The sequence below is a fragment of the Megalops cyprinoides genome, chromosome 8 (assembly GCF_013368585.1).
Source record: "Megalops cyprinoides isolate fMegCyp1 chromosome 8, fMegCyp1.pri, whole genome shotgun sequence".
Lineage (NCBI taxonomy): Eukaryota > Metazoa > Chordata > Actinopteri > Elopiformes > Megalopidae > Megalops > Megalops cyprinoides.
The window spans coordinates 20,942,998-20,960,049 of record NC_050590.1 but is presented as its reverse complement, the minus strand read 5'-3'; the positions used below and the strand labels follow the sequence as shown (position 1 = coordinate 20,960,049).

The 17,052-nt window shown below is 38.3% G+C and overlaps 2 protein-coding genes across 2 annotated transcripts; both read right to left on the bottom strand.

The window, feature by feature from the left end:
* Positions 1-455: 455 nt before the first annotated feature.
* On the bottom strand, positions 456-2,100 carry plekhf1 (pleckstrin homology domain containing, family F (with FYVE domain) member 1). Its single transcript, XM_036535633.1, has 2 exons — positions 1,933-2,100; positions 456-1,607 (listed from the first exon to the last, which is right to left on the bottom strand). The coding sequence occupies exon 2, from the start codon at positions 1,584-1,586 to the stop codon at positions 747-749; it is 840 nt and encodes a 279-aa protein (XP_036391526.1). The 5' UTR covers positions 1,587-1,607; positions 1,933-2,100; the 3' UTR covers positions 456-746.
* Positions 2,101-7,282: 5,182 nt separating this feature from the next.
* Positions 7,283-15,595, bottom strand: pop4 (POP4 homolog, ribonuclease P/MRP subunit). Its single transcript, XM_036535709.1, has 7 exons — positions 15,536-15,595; positions 15,232-15,284; positions 11,701-11,924; positions 8,899-8,976; positions 8,307-8,368; positions 7,875-7,976; positions 7,283-7,765 (listed from the first exon to the last, which is right to left on the bottom strand). The coding sequence occupies exons 1-7, from the start codon at positions 15,540-15,542 to the stop codon at positions 7,629-7,631; spliced, it is 663 nt and encodes a 220-aa protein (XP_036391602.1). The 5' UTR covers positions 15,543-15,595; the 3' UTR covers positions 7,283-7,628.
* Between the last annotated feature and the right edge of the window lie 1,457 nt (positions 15,596-17,052).

Sequence of the window (17,052 nt, the reverse complement as noted above, 5' to 3'; positions counted from 1 at the left end):
TGTTTTTTGTACTCATGTTTTTGCTTCACTATAATAATATTCCATATATTGTCTGCATGATAAATGCAGTTATTCATTGTTGTGTAGCTCATAATGAAGGTCAAACAAAGGTAGTTTTATTTGCATCATTTTTATTGATAACACAATAATACATTTTTATTGATATTATGCAAATTATCATAATCACAATGGATGTGTATATGTATTTAAAATAGGAAAATATACAATGATACTAAAAAATTATATTATTTATAGGCAGACATCCAACAGCAGTAAACAGATTATGAAAATTGTGCATGAAAAAGCCAAGGTATAAGGACCTCTGACTTCAAATAAGACAGTATAAATCCAGTATAAATCCAGTATAAATAAGTCCACTCTATTTAACAGTAAGATGGAATATCAAAATACTCATATAAATAAACAAATTTTACAATGTATCAAGTTGAGGTATGTCTAGCAATAGTGTTTTTTAAAAAAACTGTAAAATCTGTCTTCATCTGTAGATAATTCTCAATTTCAGTTCAAAGCAGTTCATTTGTACTTATGTAAACACTGCTGGAGACATATTTGTCCCTAGTCCTATAGTAGTCCTTTCCAGTTTGTCACCACCAGCCAGAGGGCCCTCAAAGGTGAAGCAGTTGTGGGTAACTCTGCCACCCCCCCTCACTCTTATATCTCACAAGGACTGTGCAGCATTCGATTAGCTTTAGTCACATCTGTGGGAAGTCTGTGTTTTGGTCAGCCTAGGAACGGATGTAGGATGACCAGGAGTTTTGCTGGTCATGGTTGTGTGTGCTGGCCCACCGTTGGGGTGAGAGGTTCTCACTACGCTCTTCGTTGTCTTCGTCGTCACTGGATGTCTCATACGTAGGCATGGCCAGCTCATCCTCATCAGAGTTGTTTGAGTTGTTCCCGTCACTGTTGCCCCTCCTGCGGATGCTCTCAGCCTGTAATTTCTCGTAGCAGTGGCAGGCAGACAGACGAACAGGCTTATGTGAGATGTTTGGGATGAGGAAGCGGTTCTTGGAGCAGTAGCTACAGACCACAAAGCCACACTGCCGGCAATGGTGGCGGCGCTGGGTTACTGTGAACTTTTCAAAGCAGCGCATGCAGATGGCAGAGGCCCGGTCAGGGATCCAGGATGCAGCGAGGTTGCTGCTGGGCAGGTAGCCTGTCTGCTCCAGCCTCTTGATGCGGCACTCCTCAATGTGCTCGATCCAGGCACGCTTCTCCTCTGGTGAGGCGGCTGACACAAAGAAGGACTTGCGTGGTGTGCGAATGAGCCACTGGTTTTTCAGGTGAGGTGCATCCTCCAGGTCCTCCACCACAACATTCTCCAGTGGGATGATTTGCTGGTTGGTGTACCAGTGGCCATGGACCAGAATGCTGCCATACACCAGGATGTCATCAAAGAGAAAGAACATCCGGGGCTGAGGGCTGCGCCGGCACAGCTTCATCAGACGCCCCTCCCCCACCAGCACCCGACCCTCTTTGTTAAGCGGCTTTCCTGATGGACCGAAGAAGCTCTCAACAGCAAGAATCCGTTCAGTGTTCTCTCCTGTGAAGGCCAGTTGGTCAGCCATAATGAGTAAGGATACCTCTCTCTGCAAAAAGTAAAACAGGCATTAAATCCCCAAATTATTCATAATGAACATAATCTGAAATATTTTAGGTCTTCAAGAAACAGTATGTAAGATATGACACCAGAGCAAATGATAAATCTAGCCATGACAATAAATGCAATGAAATGCATCAGTGTAGATTCTCATAGGAAGCAAAATAAAGTATATATGCAAGCAAGTTATACTGTAGCTACACGTAGCTGTTGCTTTGACTCCTCTTAACAAGTTTTTGTTTTAACCTATGTTCCATGAAACTCATTAAAAGGTAATAAGAGCCCTGGTCAAGGAAAGTCATATGAAAATGTACCTGTTATGATGAAAAATGCCTGTCTTCAAAGCTTTACTTGATCCTCAGTGTGACTGTGTGAAGATCCTTGCTTCTGGAGGTTCTGCAGCAGTTGCCTGTTCCAAAAGCAGACCTTTATAACGAGTCACCAGCTAATTCAGTGTGGTTTTTTGTTATGTCGGCTTTCAGTTCCTCAGTAAACTCTGACGCTGACTGAAGCATGATGTCCTTTTATGCAGTGAGGTTTGAACTTCCTGGTTGGGTAGGGGAGTTCCAGCAAGACTTGTCGGGCCATTTATAGACAGGAATAAAATCAAATAAACCTCAGCCCATATCTGGTTAGTCTTGTTTAGTGCTTACACTGCAACAAGATATCCACAAGATGAGCACACACACGTCTTAAAGCTGGAGCAGAGATCTGATGTGGGCAGGTTGTATTTTAGATATATACAAAAGATGAATTGTCTTTCAGAGAATAAAGCAGGCTGCATGAACCTAAACATGCCTATGAAAGGGCATGGAAATGATATGTACAACCTGGGGTACTGGTAGAACATGATGTCAAGAGATGTCAAAATAACTTTCAAAAAGAAACAAAAGAATGAATCATGCAAAGCTTTCCCCTGTTTCTCTAAAATGTGGGGAACACATATTATAAGTGTTCATTTAAGACTTTAACCAATAATTTACACAATTGTAAGCAATGTTGTTCATGAGACTTTGGGGCAGTTGCCTTTTTATAACAAGGTTATGAATTCTAAGTCTATTGTAAGTCTACGAAGTCTGTTCTGTATGCAGAACATGAAAATTATTGATTTTTTTTGCTTGCAATTACCTTATGTTTTATTGTAAAATTACACACTATACATACATACATACACATACACACACACACACACACACACAAATGCGTAAATTGTCACCAAAGGACTTTTTCATGAAGTGAACTGGTACTAACACAACACGTTTTGTCACTTCCTCTGCCTCTATCTGTAACCTCATTTTTTTTTTAAATCAATGATGCATGTGATGCATTCTCAGAAAATGCACACCCGCTTTCAAGAGAAATCTTAGTCTTGACTTAAACCTCAATGTATTATCTTATTTGTATTATCATCCTGCTTGTCATCAATTACACAATTTTTGTCATTTCTTTAGCACACATTGTCAAACATTTATTTGTCTGTCCTAACCACTATCAATCCCCAAGTTTTGAAGAAAAAAACAGACAGTAAAGACTGTCCACTGAACCATCTTATTAACAAAGTCCCCTGTCAGTGGAACATAAGGTGAAATTCATGACATTGTGTTGGTGTGTTGCCTATCTTTTACTGAGGCTGAATGAAATAGCTGTTGATTTTGAGTGTAAACCTTATTTCCAGGGAGACTTTGAGAAGATAATGAGATGACATGCCCTCTTGCACTTTCTCCAGACTAGGTTTAACAATGTCTATGCTTATTCAAGAAATCATGCTTAATTCTTTACATCTCGACTATTAGTAAACACACAGAACCAAACAGTTTGTTACCACCAAAACAGCCTGCAACCCTGACAGTGAAGAGAGACCATTTCATACACTATTAATGGTACACAGACTTGGTTATATTTAACTCTTCTTTTTTTTCTTTTCAGTGAATAAAAAAATAAGTGCCAAAGATCAGCTATGTCAAGGCAGTGACCAGCTGAACGGGATTTGCAAGTTGGAGATTTTTCGAATGCATCTCTCCCTCAGCTTCACCAGGTGAAATGGTAAAACAATATGGTGTGTGACACAGGGAAATAGTCAGACATTTACTTGATTTGACCTGAATCTTAGATCAGCTCTAAGAAATACACAAGGTGCCCAACATGAGTAATGTGCTTTTTGAAAGATTCAGATTTGGTACAGGTTAATACTATTTCAAGGAAGGTGTTGTAAACTTAACCAAACATTGATTGCTTCTAGCAACTGTTTTTAGTAGATTGTAACACAGGAAACTCTCTGACCTGTGATCTGAGATGGATGGAGAGAATACAGTAGATGGTCATTCTTTGCCAATCAGGAGCCAGTTTGCTGCAGTGTGACATACAAAGATACTCAAATACAAAGATAGTCCATACTGGTTAAATTCCTAATCCTGTTGCTAATTCTAGCAACCTTTCAGACCCCATCAACAGACTGCTATGAAGTATGTTAGATCATGGACTACCATAGCTTTATGACATGCTAGCTTCTGACCTATCCATATGCTGGAGTAAAGACTGCACAAAATATTTATCAGGTCTAGCTTAACGCTCTAGTATATCCTCAAGAAAATACAGCACGGAGGACATATTGTTTTATTTTGAATATGTTTTCCACAACAGAACGAAATAACTGTCAAAAAGACTGAAAACAAGATCAGCCCCAAACCATATCCTTACATTTACCTGGCGCCTCACTACATCCTCTCAGAAACTCTCCAACATGTAGAGAACTGTGAAAATGGGCTGGAGTAAGGTTTTAAAAATGCATTTGTTATTACATTCTCACATCCATACAGAATTTGTTTCATACAAATTTTATCATAAATTTGCAGCCATAAATTTGTTTTAGTATTTTCTCCCCTTTTACCCTACCCACTTTTACCCTACCCTTTACCCTACCCACTTTAGTGATATTATATATGAGATAAAACTGCAGCAACAACTGAACCCAAGGGGCAAGACACAAGGAAGCTCTGATGCGCACACATGCCTACTGTGAATACTTTTCACACTCAGTCACAGTTTGCACCAGGAAACAATTTCTCTCTGAAGACAGGTGCATTCTCCTAACAGCACCTGGGTGAGTCCTACGTTGCAGAAGAAGAGGCAAGGAGGAGACCCTCGACAACCTCTGCACCTACCCTGGTGGAACGTAACCATTTAATTCTGTTGATGTGGGCTTCTGGTGATAGTTGGCAAATGACATCACAGGTATTGAGCAGAAGCTGGGCAGGACTTAGCCTGCCCTTGAAACAAGCCCTTTATGATCTGAGCCACTTGCTGCGCCCCCCCACATCCCCACCCCTTTACTATGAGCATCATACTAAAGTAATAAGTACTTAAAATGATCATTAAACAGAAATTAGTTCCTGCAGTGGTAAATATGTCCACTCATACAGACTAACCTCTTTTATACTATCTGGAAATTCTGGATTGTAGGTAATAGGCACAGGAATAATAATTCAAAGAAAAAAAAATACACATTTCTGATTATATTGTTGGAATTTAGCAGATACTCTTACCCAGAGTGACTTATAAAGGTAACAATCTTTCACGTGTCCCATTTACCCAGCTGCATGTTTACTGAAGCAATTCTGGGTTAAGTACCTTGCTCAAGGGTACAACAGCAGTGCTCCAGTGGAGATCTGACAACCTTTCAGTTACAACTCCTACTCCTTACCACTACGCCACACTGCCGTCCCTTGATTACAAGAGGTTAGTTTCAATTCATGAGATTAATAATGATTCAGGTAAAGATTTTTTTAGACCTACTGTATAATGCTAGTTTGCACACTATTGTGATTCTAATACTATTAAGAAAAATACCAGATTACCAATAGATTGCAAAGAAGTAGATGTTAGGAGAATACAAAAAAATGTAGCCGTTTTCCTCAATATTGACATACTTTAGAAATGGAATTAAGAAATTATCATTTTAATTTGACAAATCACATGTAGAAGTAAGGACATGTGAAGCAGAAATCAGACATTTAAGACATTCTGAATCTGCGTAATAAAATTGCAAAGATGAATTTTGCAACAAGAAATGTCCACATCATTTTTCTTCTGTATTGACTTAGAAAATACAGGAAATTTCCTACATTTGATTGCAAAATCATACATTTCGAGTCACATTGCAAGTGTTTGTAAATACGTTTTACAAGAAAGGACAGGCCACATTGAATCACCTACTGTGAACATTAGTTGTTAGAATGCTGAAAATTTACAGCCAAGTTTGACCATAAACCATGTAAGGACACAGACAAACAAAGCTTTATATCCATTCAAAAAATCTGCACAGTAGATTTATTGCAAATACTTGAGGCATAAACTAAGCCAACGGACATAAAATGCTAGTCATCCTGATAGAAAGTTTCTCAACTTAGTCTATTTTGGGTATAGATATGAAATGCATGCTAAAGACTGATAATGTTCACAAATTATCATAAAAACTTGGTGCAAACAGATAATGATCAAGGCTTGACTTCTGCCTCATACAGTACATACTGCATGCGGACCATGTTAACACATCATTATGAAACTTAGGATTCTTTGATCCAACTGAATCTATGTCAAATATGGGAGAAATTCTGCAGTGTTTCCTGTCTCTGCCAGTTTGAGCTCTGTTTTTTCCCAGGTCTTAACAGAATGTCACAATGTTATACCGTAAACAACGTGCGCTTCCGCAAGTAAACTTAATAATTCCTGGAATGCAGTCCTGCATGCTGTAGATAAACAATACATAATTACTGAGTGACACATTGAGGCCATACTTGGTGCTTAACAGCAAGACCTCTACCAGTAAGTATCTTGACAAGCCAACATGATTGAAGTTGAAACGTGAGCGTAAAGTCCCCCATGCAGCCCTGTGATGTTATGTCTTAACACAATGGTAATATATTCAGATATGAATGAAGCAATTGATACCTTAAGAACTCATTTATATGACTATTTTTATATTTGTATGATTATGTTTGTTGTTTATTTGCACTCTTGTAATGATTGGGCATTACATTTAAGTATGCTTATTGTCTGCAAACAGCTAATAACAACAACACTGGAAAATGTGTATGCTGATACACCCCTTGTAAAATTGTACAAAATAAAAAATGAAAGTTCCACCGGTCTATAGACACCTTTCCCATGATTAATTAGGTAACACAACCAGCAAATGAGATACTGAACTACTATATCTGCAGGAGTAATTTGAGAATTGACTCAATTAAAGTAACAAAACAATTTATCCTTTCGACAAGGGGATAAAGTGTGCTTATGTTTCAAATAATGTTATACAAGTTTAGTGCCCAGTAATTATTATTCTGTCCGTTTTCAAAATAAAACATGATCTGCAACCGTGGAGCACTATAATGTATTTACATGCACCATGGAAGAGAAAATCTTTATTACATTCATGAGGGATAGCAGTTGCTAATCAGCATAATTTTAATGTTTTTCTTGCTGTAGATTCTCAAAACTTTAAGAAATGAGTTCTGAACAATTTAACCTGCCACTGCTCCATGGTACGAATAAAAGAGTGCAAGTTGACAAAATGAACACAGAACTCACGTTTACTGTTCACTGAACTTTACTAGGAAAAGCAGAATGATTGTCTAATTAGATGAACATATGTCCCCAAGCGGCCCCTTGTGGACATCACTGTTATTGCAGGGGTCTCTTTCACAAAATTAAAGCAATATTAAAGGAAATGAGAACTGCCTGTATATACATATATCAATTTACGCATGGCCAAAATTTCATAATCCAATGAAATATTCAAATAAAAATAAAAACTAAGGTCATATATACATTTTCTACATTCATTAAAAATTAAATAGGTGGATAAACAAGATACATTAATTCCATTATAGTAGGTTCAAACAGTTGACACTGTATTCTCTGTCCAATCTGCGCTGTGGATATCTCTTCAGAGGAGTATCTTTGTCTTGATTACTGTTGTATAGTTCCATTTGCTGTGTTCCATGGTTCTCACTTAGAGGTCTATGGTTCCCTTCACTTTAAATTTCTTCGCTGAGCGTTCACTAGATCTTAGCTGAAACTTGCTTCCATAAATATGGGTGACGAATCCATCGATTTCCACACCAAACACACTGTTTCGCTTAGGGATTACTGCAGGGGCAGAAGGGGGGATAACAACATTTACATCCCCATTTATAGCACTTGTTGATCAATGACAATACATTGCTTAAGGGATAATAAATGTTTATTCCATGCATACCTTTCAGTTTGTTCTCTTTGGTGATAATTTTGAAAACATGTTTCATCTCTTGAACAAGAATTCCTGTTGTGCCAACATATGATGGACATTTGGATCTCACTACTGAAATGCAAAAATACAATTTAATTAGCATGTCAGTGCAGTCAGAAGAATGCATGTGAATTCAGAGGAAAAACTTCATTGCAGTTAGTCTTTACCTTTGGTTCCACCCTTCAGTGCCCTCACCAATGAGGAACTGCAGAGATAGCTAGTATGCCTAACTATGAGCAATCTGACAGTAGCGGACAGAACAGCTGCAATTACCCCATTGGATGAGGCAAAAAATGTAGGTTTAGACTCAGTAGGGAGAAAGTGCACCAATGAACAGCATTATTTTAAATGTTCAATTTAAAATACATGCTAAAATCAGATTATTGGACACAGCTTACTTACCTGTGATAATAGCACCATGAAAATCAGCTTTCAGAAGTTTCTGCTGAATTATCTGTGGATTGCTGCAACACAATAAGACATCTGCTGTACAGCTTTGTGGTATATTTCACTAAAAACCAAAGGGTGAACAAGTGAAAACATGATCTGACATGTAGAATGACCCAAAAAGTCAGAATAAATAAAATAGGACAAAAGTATGGACTGTAATACATGGGAACTTACTCATATCATGTTCAAGAAATGATACTCTGCTTCAGTTAGCCAAGGGATACTTCATTTATTAATGAAGCCATATGTACCAGTTTCTCATACTGATACATGCTACATGTTTCACCATCTTTTTATGCACTTTACCTTTTAATGAACTGCATATTAAATGTATATTTATAAAACAGGACATCAAAACGTGTGATTCTGTCTACAAGAAGAAGTGAACGATTTCCTTCTGACATTAAAACGGACCTTGTGTAAAACCTACATGGGTAAAATAACACAAAATCAACAGCATGAATCAATACTGGACATCTGACAAAACAGGATTTAGAAATGACTCAATTTCTTTTCTGCTATCAGTTTTCAGCACTCTTCTTACCTTCCAGACTTCAGCCCATTGCACAGGTCCCTTATGTACTGCTTCCACAGCTCATGCAATGGCAAGAAAAGCTCATACCTACAAACCAAAGCCATAGATGAGCAAAATCATAACAGTGTTCAGCAAGAACCTAAAAAAGACCAAAGAGGAAACAGACACAGGTTTCATTCATCTTAATGGACCCTAAAGTGTTCAGCAAGATCCTACAATAACTGACATACAGTCTGAACCCTAAAGCTTTGGTTTTCCCAGTAGTTTTACTCTCATTTTTACTGAGACCATTTTCCAGTTGAAGAAAAACAGACATTTAAGTTACAAATAAAACCCATAACTGAGATGTCTCTGCACACTTACAGAAAATTACCTTGAAGAAAGGTAAAATTATCACTGGTTACTCAACACTGGTTCTAGACAGTTGAGTAGCAGGCTTTTGTTACAGGAAGCTACATCTTTAATTTTTATTGATATTACATGAGATGTAATACATTGCATTATTGTCATTTGGCAGATGCTCTTATCCAGAGCAACTCAGACACTACATCTAATAAAGTGGCAGGAAAAGTTGCAAGCACAGGTAACCACTAACCACACATGAACAACGGTCACTGCTAAACATAGTGCTGAAATCACAAATGCGTGTCTAGACATGTAAGTGCAAAGAAATATGTACAACCCACAGACTCTATCATTCCAAATATAATGCTAACACATACTACACACATGCAAGTTAACCTCCACATGCCCAATTACATAAAACTCTAAAATACACCTCCATATATATATAATTGCACATAAGATAGTTGGGTAGAGTGGTTGAGAAAAAGTGAGTGTTTCAACCATTCTGACCATATGAAGAGGCCAATGTGCTCTTGTGTACAAGGAGAAAAGAAGGGAGCCAAGAACCAAACCCTGATAGACTCCTGCAGAGAGGATCAGGTTTACCCTGAGAGGTAGGAAGAAATACAACTGAGAACAGTGCCCAAAATGCCCACTGCTGCCAAAGAAGACAGGGCGACCTGGCAATTTACTGTGTCCAAGCCCCCAGAAAGGTCTATCAGAATGAGAACATCAGACTGAGAGGCAGCCCTTGCAGAATGAAGGGCATTTGTGATGGCATTTGTTCCTGTGGAGTGGCCAGACTTGAAGCCAGAGTGATTTGGGTTATGGAAGAATGAATGCTGGGATTACTGCAGGGGCAGAATGAAAGCTGTCTGAAGGATTTTGGAGAGGAAGGGGAGGAGGGGGACAGGGCAGTAGTTTTGAGCAGTAGAAGGGTCCAATGTTTGTTTCTAGAGCACAGATATGACATTAGCCTGCCTGAAGACAGAAAGGACATAGCCAGTGGTCAGCGTTGTTGATAACTGAGGTAATGAATAGGAGAAGAGGTGAGATAAGTGAATCTACGGAACATGTAGATTGGTGATGAAACATCAGCAGTTCTGAAGTCTCTGTGCTTGAGAGTGGGATGAATGTGCATAGGGCAGGGCTGGTGGCAGTGTGACTAGACCATAAGAAGACTGAAGGTCTTGTGGTTGGTGTCAACGTTCTCCTCAAACTATATGCATATATTTTGTAAATATAAATTATTAAATAATAAACCACCCTGCATCACAGCCAGCAAGCTACAGCCCCTTAACCCTGGGTGAAATTTGGTCCCTTCACTCCACAAAATCCTTACATATGAAGGAATCAAGCATACAGACACACCCAGGGTACAGGCTAGGGAAAGCCTGTAGGGATTGGACTGGGATGCAGTCACAGTTTACCTAATTAAAATACTCAACACGGTTTAAAATATCTAAAATATACATACGTATATTACTTATACTGTTCTTGTAACACCCAAGAGTTATGATTCTGTAATTTTCTAAATTAAATGTTAAACACTGATAAGAATACTTATGTATTTTTCTGGGCAATTTGTGCTCTTAACAATCACCAGCCAACGCCTGCTTGTTGAGAGCAGACAGTTCCGTGCTTAAGGATATTTAGTTGTTTTAAGGGGGCTGGAGAGCCTGCTAGTACTGGATCTGAGGTGCCCTACTGAAGAAAGGAGGTAGGGAACTAAAATGTATACAATGGTACGGCATTTATGTGAACTAGAAAGCAAGAAACTGACCTAGGAAAAAATCCAAACTACTACTGGTGCAATTACATATTCAAGTATAAGCAAACATTCAAATCTGATGATGGCACTCTTTTTTTTTTTTTTAATAAACCCACATGTAAACCTTAATTCTGATATATCACAACTGACACGTGAACCATCCTTGTGATCAATCAAATACAATGTATTTATATTGAAGTATTCTGGTAAGATGAAGGCTAAGTTATAGCATGTGGTTTACATGTTTTAAGTATAAGAACACTGAAAAGACATGCCCTGCAGCAACAAGAGGGGGTGGCTGACTTTTAATAATAGTTTTGGTAAACACTGCCACTAACTGGCTAACTCTGGTATTGCATGTGCACTAAACTGCTACACTTCCATAAAACATACTTGCATAATTGAATGACTGAATGAATACGCCATTTATGAAACTACTCTGTACATCCAATTTACATTTTAAAAAATTTATATCTCAGACATGCTGAATAAAGACCTGAACTGGGCTGCAATTTGCCCACTAGCTACACATTCCAACCCTAATTCAGCTTAAGCACTGGTGACAGTCTCTGTCCAAAACATCTGTACTGTTCATCAACATTGAAGCCAAAGTTCATCACAGATGGGCATAGATTTCAGCCTCTCATTTATATGTACATTCATATAACAATGCAAAAATAAACAGTTGTACAAACTTCTGATGTTCTTCTTTCAGCTGGAAGACCTTCATCTCTCTTCTTTGTTTGGCATTGAGGCCCTTCGCTCTCTTCCTTTTCTGTTTCTCCTTCTTCTTCTTGGCAAACTCCAGAACAACAGCCTTACGGTCCATGAACTGCCTAATGGACTCCTGGCTGAGGCTCGGCAGACTATTCTTCAGAAAAGCCTTTGTGAAGGCCTCTGCCTGCCTGCCATCCTGAGACTTGAACAGGAGGAGAAGCAGAAAACGCTTTAGTCCAATGCTTTCAGTCTAGAAGATTACAAATGAGTTCATCACCAAATGCCAGGCATTCTATCATCAAATAATGTCACACACTGGCAGAACAGACAGCAGGATTCAAATGGAAAGCATATGGCATGGAAATGGACTCAAACTATGACAACCGCATCAATGATTTCAATATTTAGCCATCATAGTGTCATGCAAAACATCATGAAAACAACTACATACTAAACCCACAATTTAAAATGAGAGACTGCATCTGGAATATTTAATTCAATCAAAAGCCAGGATTTATTCCCTGTCGCATATTATGTTCTAAAACAGTTTTATTAAAGCTTATCACAACTAATCTTATTTCTACCAATTACTCCAAATCAATTTAAAAAATAGTGACAAGACTGCCAGATTTGTCCAAAACTTATGGAACTGGAGATCAAATAGCAGGAGAAAATCCGATATTGTCATTGTGATGCTTTATCAAAGGCATTAGCTAGTTAACTACCAAATTCAACGATGTCCTGAGCCAAACCCACAGCAAACAAATGAGATGATAGAGTATTTCCCTTGTCAAAACCCTCACATATAAAGGAGGTGATCTTCAGAGGAGCTATATTTAACTATAAAATGGCTTCTGTTCACTAGAAACACCACTACGTCGATTCATCCCACTTTGACAAACATAACCTTGTGTTTAAAGACCAGTTCACTTCAGAATCCTTCAGCAGAGAATGAACAAATCAAAAACATACATTCCAAAACATAACACTGAAACACTGCACCCTTTTATTACCCACTGCCAATTTATCATGGGGTTTGCAAATGAACCCATATGACATGCATTATCTACCTGTTGTGATTGATAGCCTAGTTTGCCATAACAGCAGTTATAGTGGCTTTATTCTTTCAAGTATTATTGCTAATATAATTAAGAATGTTTATATACATTCATAAGCCTAAATACAGAAAAATAAACATAATCAGTATACATAATATCACTCAAATTGTGACAAATTTCATGCAATAATCCCATATGATACAATGACAAATTCAATGTATGCAGTTTTTCTGCATTCAATTCGTACCATTTCATTTTTCTCTTTTTTTATCTAGAAATATCTTCACTCGTGTATGATCATTAACCACCAAATTAGGAGAAAGTGTATTTTATGGTAACCAATACTAAACAATGCTTTCACATACCAAGATAATGTAACGGCAGCATTTGTTACTAAACTGTCAAGCTAGATGGAGATATGATTTACATAAGACAAATATGTAGCTGCCAACATTAACTCAGAGCAAGAAGCTGGGGGACCATGCTGGAACATAGAAAAGCTACAGCATGGTGACACTCCATTCTTCCAATGAACTATCAGACTGCTGTTACAGTGCCAACTTTATTTTTCAGAATCGGCGCAGTTCCGACAGACAGATCTACTCTGGATAAAATATTCAGCATCTTCCCCTCGGAACATGATTCTATGATGAAGATGAAGGAAACGGAGGACAAAAAAATATAAAAAATAACACCTTTGGAGCAAATATAATGCACCTTTACTATTCTACCTCAGGGGTCTGAGGTAACTAGGTTACCTGGCTAGGTTTGCTAATGTTAGCTAACATTACACATCATATACTACATTAATAGTAATACCATTACATTTTTACACTTTAAAATCTTTTGTAACGATTAGTTATCCTCTCCATCTTTAAAAACACATATTTGTTAAATGCTACCACTACAATAAAATGTCCTGTATATTCTTCCACTACAGACTGAGTCTGCATGCACCCATAATGTTACACAGTTATATTTAGTTTGGGTCCCAAAAGTTCCCAACATGTCAGGGTTACATTTTTGTCTACCAGTAATTTGGAAAAAGTAGGTATAACCTGGGAAATGTATTTTACAGTATTACCAGTGCCCAAATAATGGTATTCTTTCCAAAAAGAGTGTCTTGAGGTAAAGTAAAAGAGTTGGACACTGACAGTCCATCTGGACAAGACAAGACTTATGATATTCCAGAAAAATGCCAGATATCATGGAAACTGGTGCCTCTTCATCCTGGGTGACTGTGTTAGAGCACTTTACTAGCTATACCTACTTTGGCCTAGTAATCAGTGCAGGAGGGAGCTTTAACCTGGCATAAAAATGGCAGTAAGAAGTCAGAGTTCCCCCAAGACAAGGACCCCCTGGGCCAACTGGCCCACAGGCTGATTGAACAGAGCCAAATTAAAACAGATGAACCTCAGAACCAACCCAACCAATCAAAATTTCTAAAACAATAGCTCTTTATTTGAAAAACAAATACACCGAAAAACTGGAAAAATGAACTAAAATTACAAAAACGTCAGTGCTATCAGGCCCTATACAGAAGCATTAAAATCGAGGCTATAAGCCAATAACTCAAAACAAGAAATTCTAACAAAGCACAGACACAGTGACCACAGACATGAAATCCATGTTAAAAGCAGAAGAAAATCATGGATAATTTCAGGCTTAGATGTGTAGTTCTGGTCTGTAATCATTAGAGGTCCACCAGATAGTTTAACATGCAATCTGCAGAGTTACAGAAAATCAATCCTATTATTGCCTCCAACTATAGATTTACTTAGCAAGTGTAGCATGCAGACATTTAACTCAAACTGTACAGACACTTCAATCAAATTGCCTCAGTAAATATTCAGCTGTATAAATGGATAAAAAAGTAAACCATGTAAGTCTGTCTTGATGAGAGCATCAGCTAAGCAAATGTAATGAAAAATGAAATTTATTTTCTGCTCAACTAGTTACTTATACTCTATATCCACAAAATTCGATGGCATTAGTCTTTATACTCTATATCCACAAAATTCTATGGCATTAGTCTTTATCTTTTGATGTAAACCACCCCCCCCCCACCCCCATTGACTGAAGTAACTTTAGATCTTTGAAAGAGATTAAATGTCTTTTCTGTGATCGAGTTTATTATATTAGAAGACGACCTGTGATCAGAAGCCCTAATCAGCCAATTGGACAGGAGAGGTTTCTCAACCTGTTTTGACTTGCCATTCTAACATTGTCCTCTCTGTGCTTATCCTTTCTCTCTGTGTGTTTGGATTTTCTACAGGCTATATTATTGGTCGATCAAATAATCACAAACGCCTGGGTGACTCAAAAGACTGAATCTTTTACAGCAGTGAGACACACCATCAAAATGATTAATATATGTTTATATGTTAGTTTACACAGTACTTTTTATAAAACACAAATGCAGTACAAACCAATAATAACATTTACATTTACCTGAACTCCCAGAAGTTTACTCTGATCTTCAGATAAACGGGAATTCAGCTGTCCTAAAGAGGACAAGACAAACATTAGTTCGAAAGAGGGGACTGGCGAACTAATTTACATCTCTTTTTCCATGCTCCATAGCCACAAAACTCAGTCTCACTAGGTAGACTACATTCACGAGCAAGACCTGGAAACAGAATAAAGAATCGGACATTTTCTCGACATCACTGATGCATATTTGATGCATAGCTACATACAGATAGTTTTCAGGCATTTAATAAAGACAGCTGAGAAAACTGTAGTTCCGACTTACGTTCCATTGTAGGGAATTGTTTGCTGCAGGAAACCGTGTGAGCCTGCAGCGTGCCAACTAGCAGACGCCTCCCACGTGAGCTGGTTTAACTTCCGTAGCATTTAGCGCTAAGACCAGAGTAGTAGAGTGCGAATTCATTCATCGTCACTGAGAGCAATTTGAAAGACGACAAGCATTCTAAATGGATACCCCAATGCTACTATCATAGGTAAATAATTCTGTTCTCAAGACTTAACATTGTCTAGCGGGGAAGTAAGCGCTATAAATCAAATTACTGCACGAGTGGATGGCGGAATAAATGAAAGAAATATTGTTGTGAAGCTGAACATATACCATACATGTTATTAACTCGCATAAATGTCCGTCATTCAGAGAACTTGCATATCACCCATTTACGTAGCTGGTTGTTTATTGGAGTAATTTAGATTAAAGTATCATGCTTAAGAGTATAATTATAAAACATTAATACAGAACATTGACAAGGAAAAATATAGCTGCAAGCAGCAATGAAGGGGCCAAGCACCACAGGGCCAAAAGGTAGACAATCAGAACAAGACACCAGTCCATCACAGGGTGAACAGACACATTTACACCCACTTACACTCACAACTATGGGCAATATAGCATGTCCAATTGACATTACCTGAATGTGTTTGGACTGTGGTAGAAAACCAGAATACCCAGAGGAAAGCCACATGAACACAGGGACAAAGCACAAACTGAACGCAGACGCACCCCGAACTTGAAACCTCCATATTGTTAGGCAGTATAGAGCCCCAGCTTTAAGGGGCTATATGTATCAATCTTTGTGTCAATTTGCCGTAGGACCATGTGTACGCACAACCCCACGATTTGTGTACGGAGGTTTTTCGTCAGTTATCAAACAACACTTACGCCTAATTGTCTTCATAAATATGAGTGCAAATCAAATTAGCGTGAGATTATGTGCACATGAACGCGTTTAACGTCTATTCCCACAATTGTATTTATATGGACCGAGACACACCTTTAATTTGTCGAATTAGCACATTAAAAATCCCAGGTAATCCCAGAAATGCAGAGACTGATGTTGAGAATCAATGGCAGGACGTAAGAAAATCAATTATTTGGACACGTAGATAGAGGTGATGGTTGATGAGGTGGAGAGGAGAAAAATGTCCTTTTTGGAGGCCAGAGTAGCGGAATTTCAAATCTACGGAAAATACTTAAATCAGGGGGCGGGGGCAACCCCCCCCCCCCCCCCCCCCCCTTGCCCCCTCGTGGCGCCGGGTGCGGACACACTGGTCCTGTGTGTGCTTATTCGTTTTTTGGCCTGTCTTTTAATACTGTCTTAACCAATGCTGTGAAATAAATGTATTTTGGATTTTGGAAATACAAATGGATTTTGAAACAGTAGTCTTGTGTTGTTGTTATTTAGCCTTTCAGAGGGCATTGCATGATTAAATCAACGAATTTCATTAAACCTACCACCAGACCAATTTTAGGTGGTGACATGGCAATCTGCCCCAAATATTACT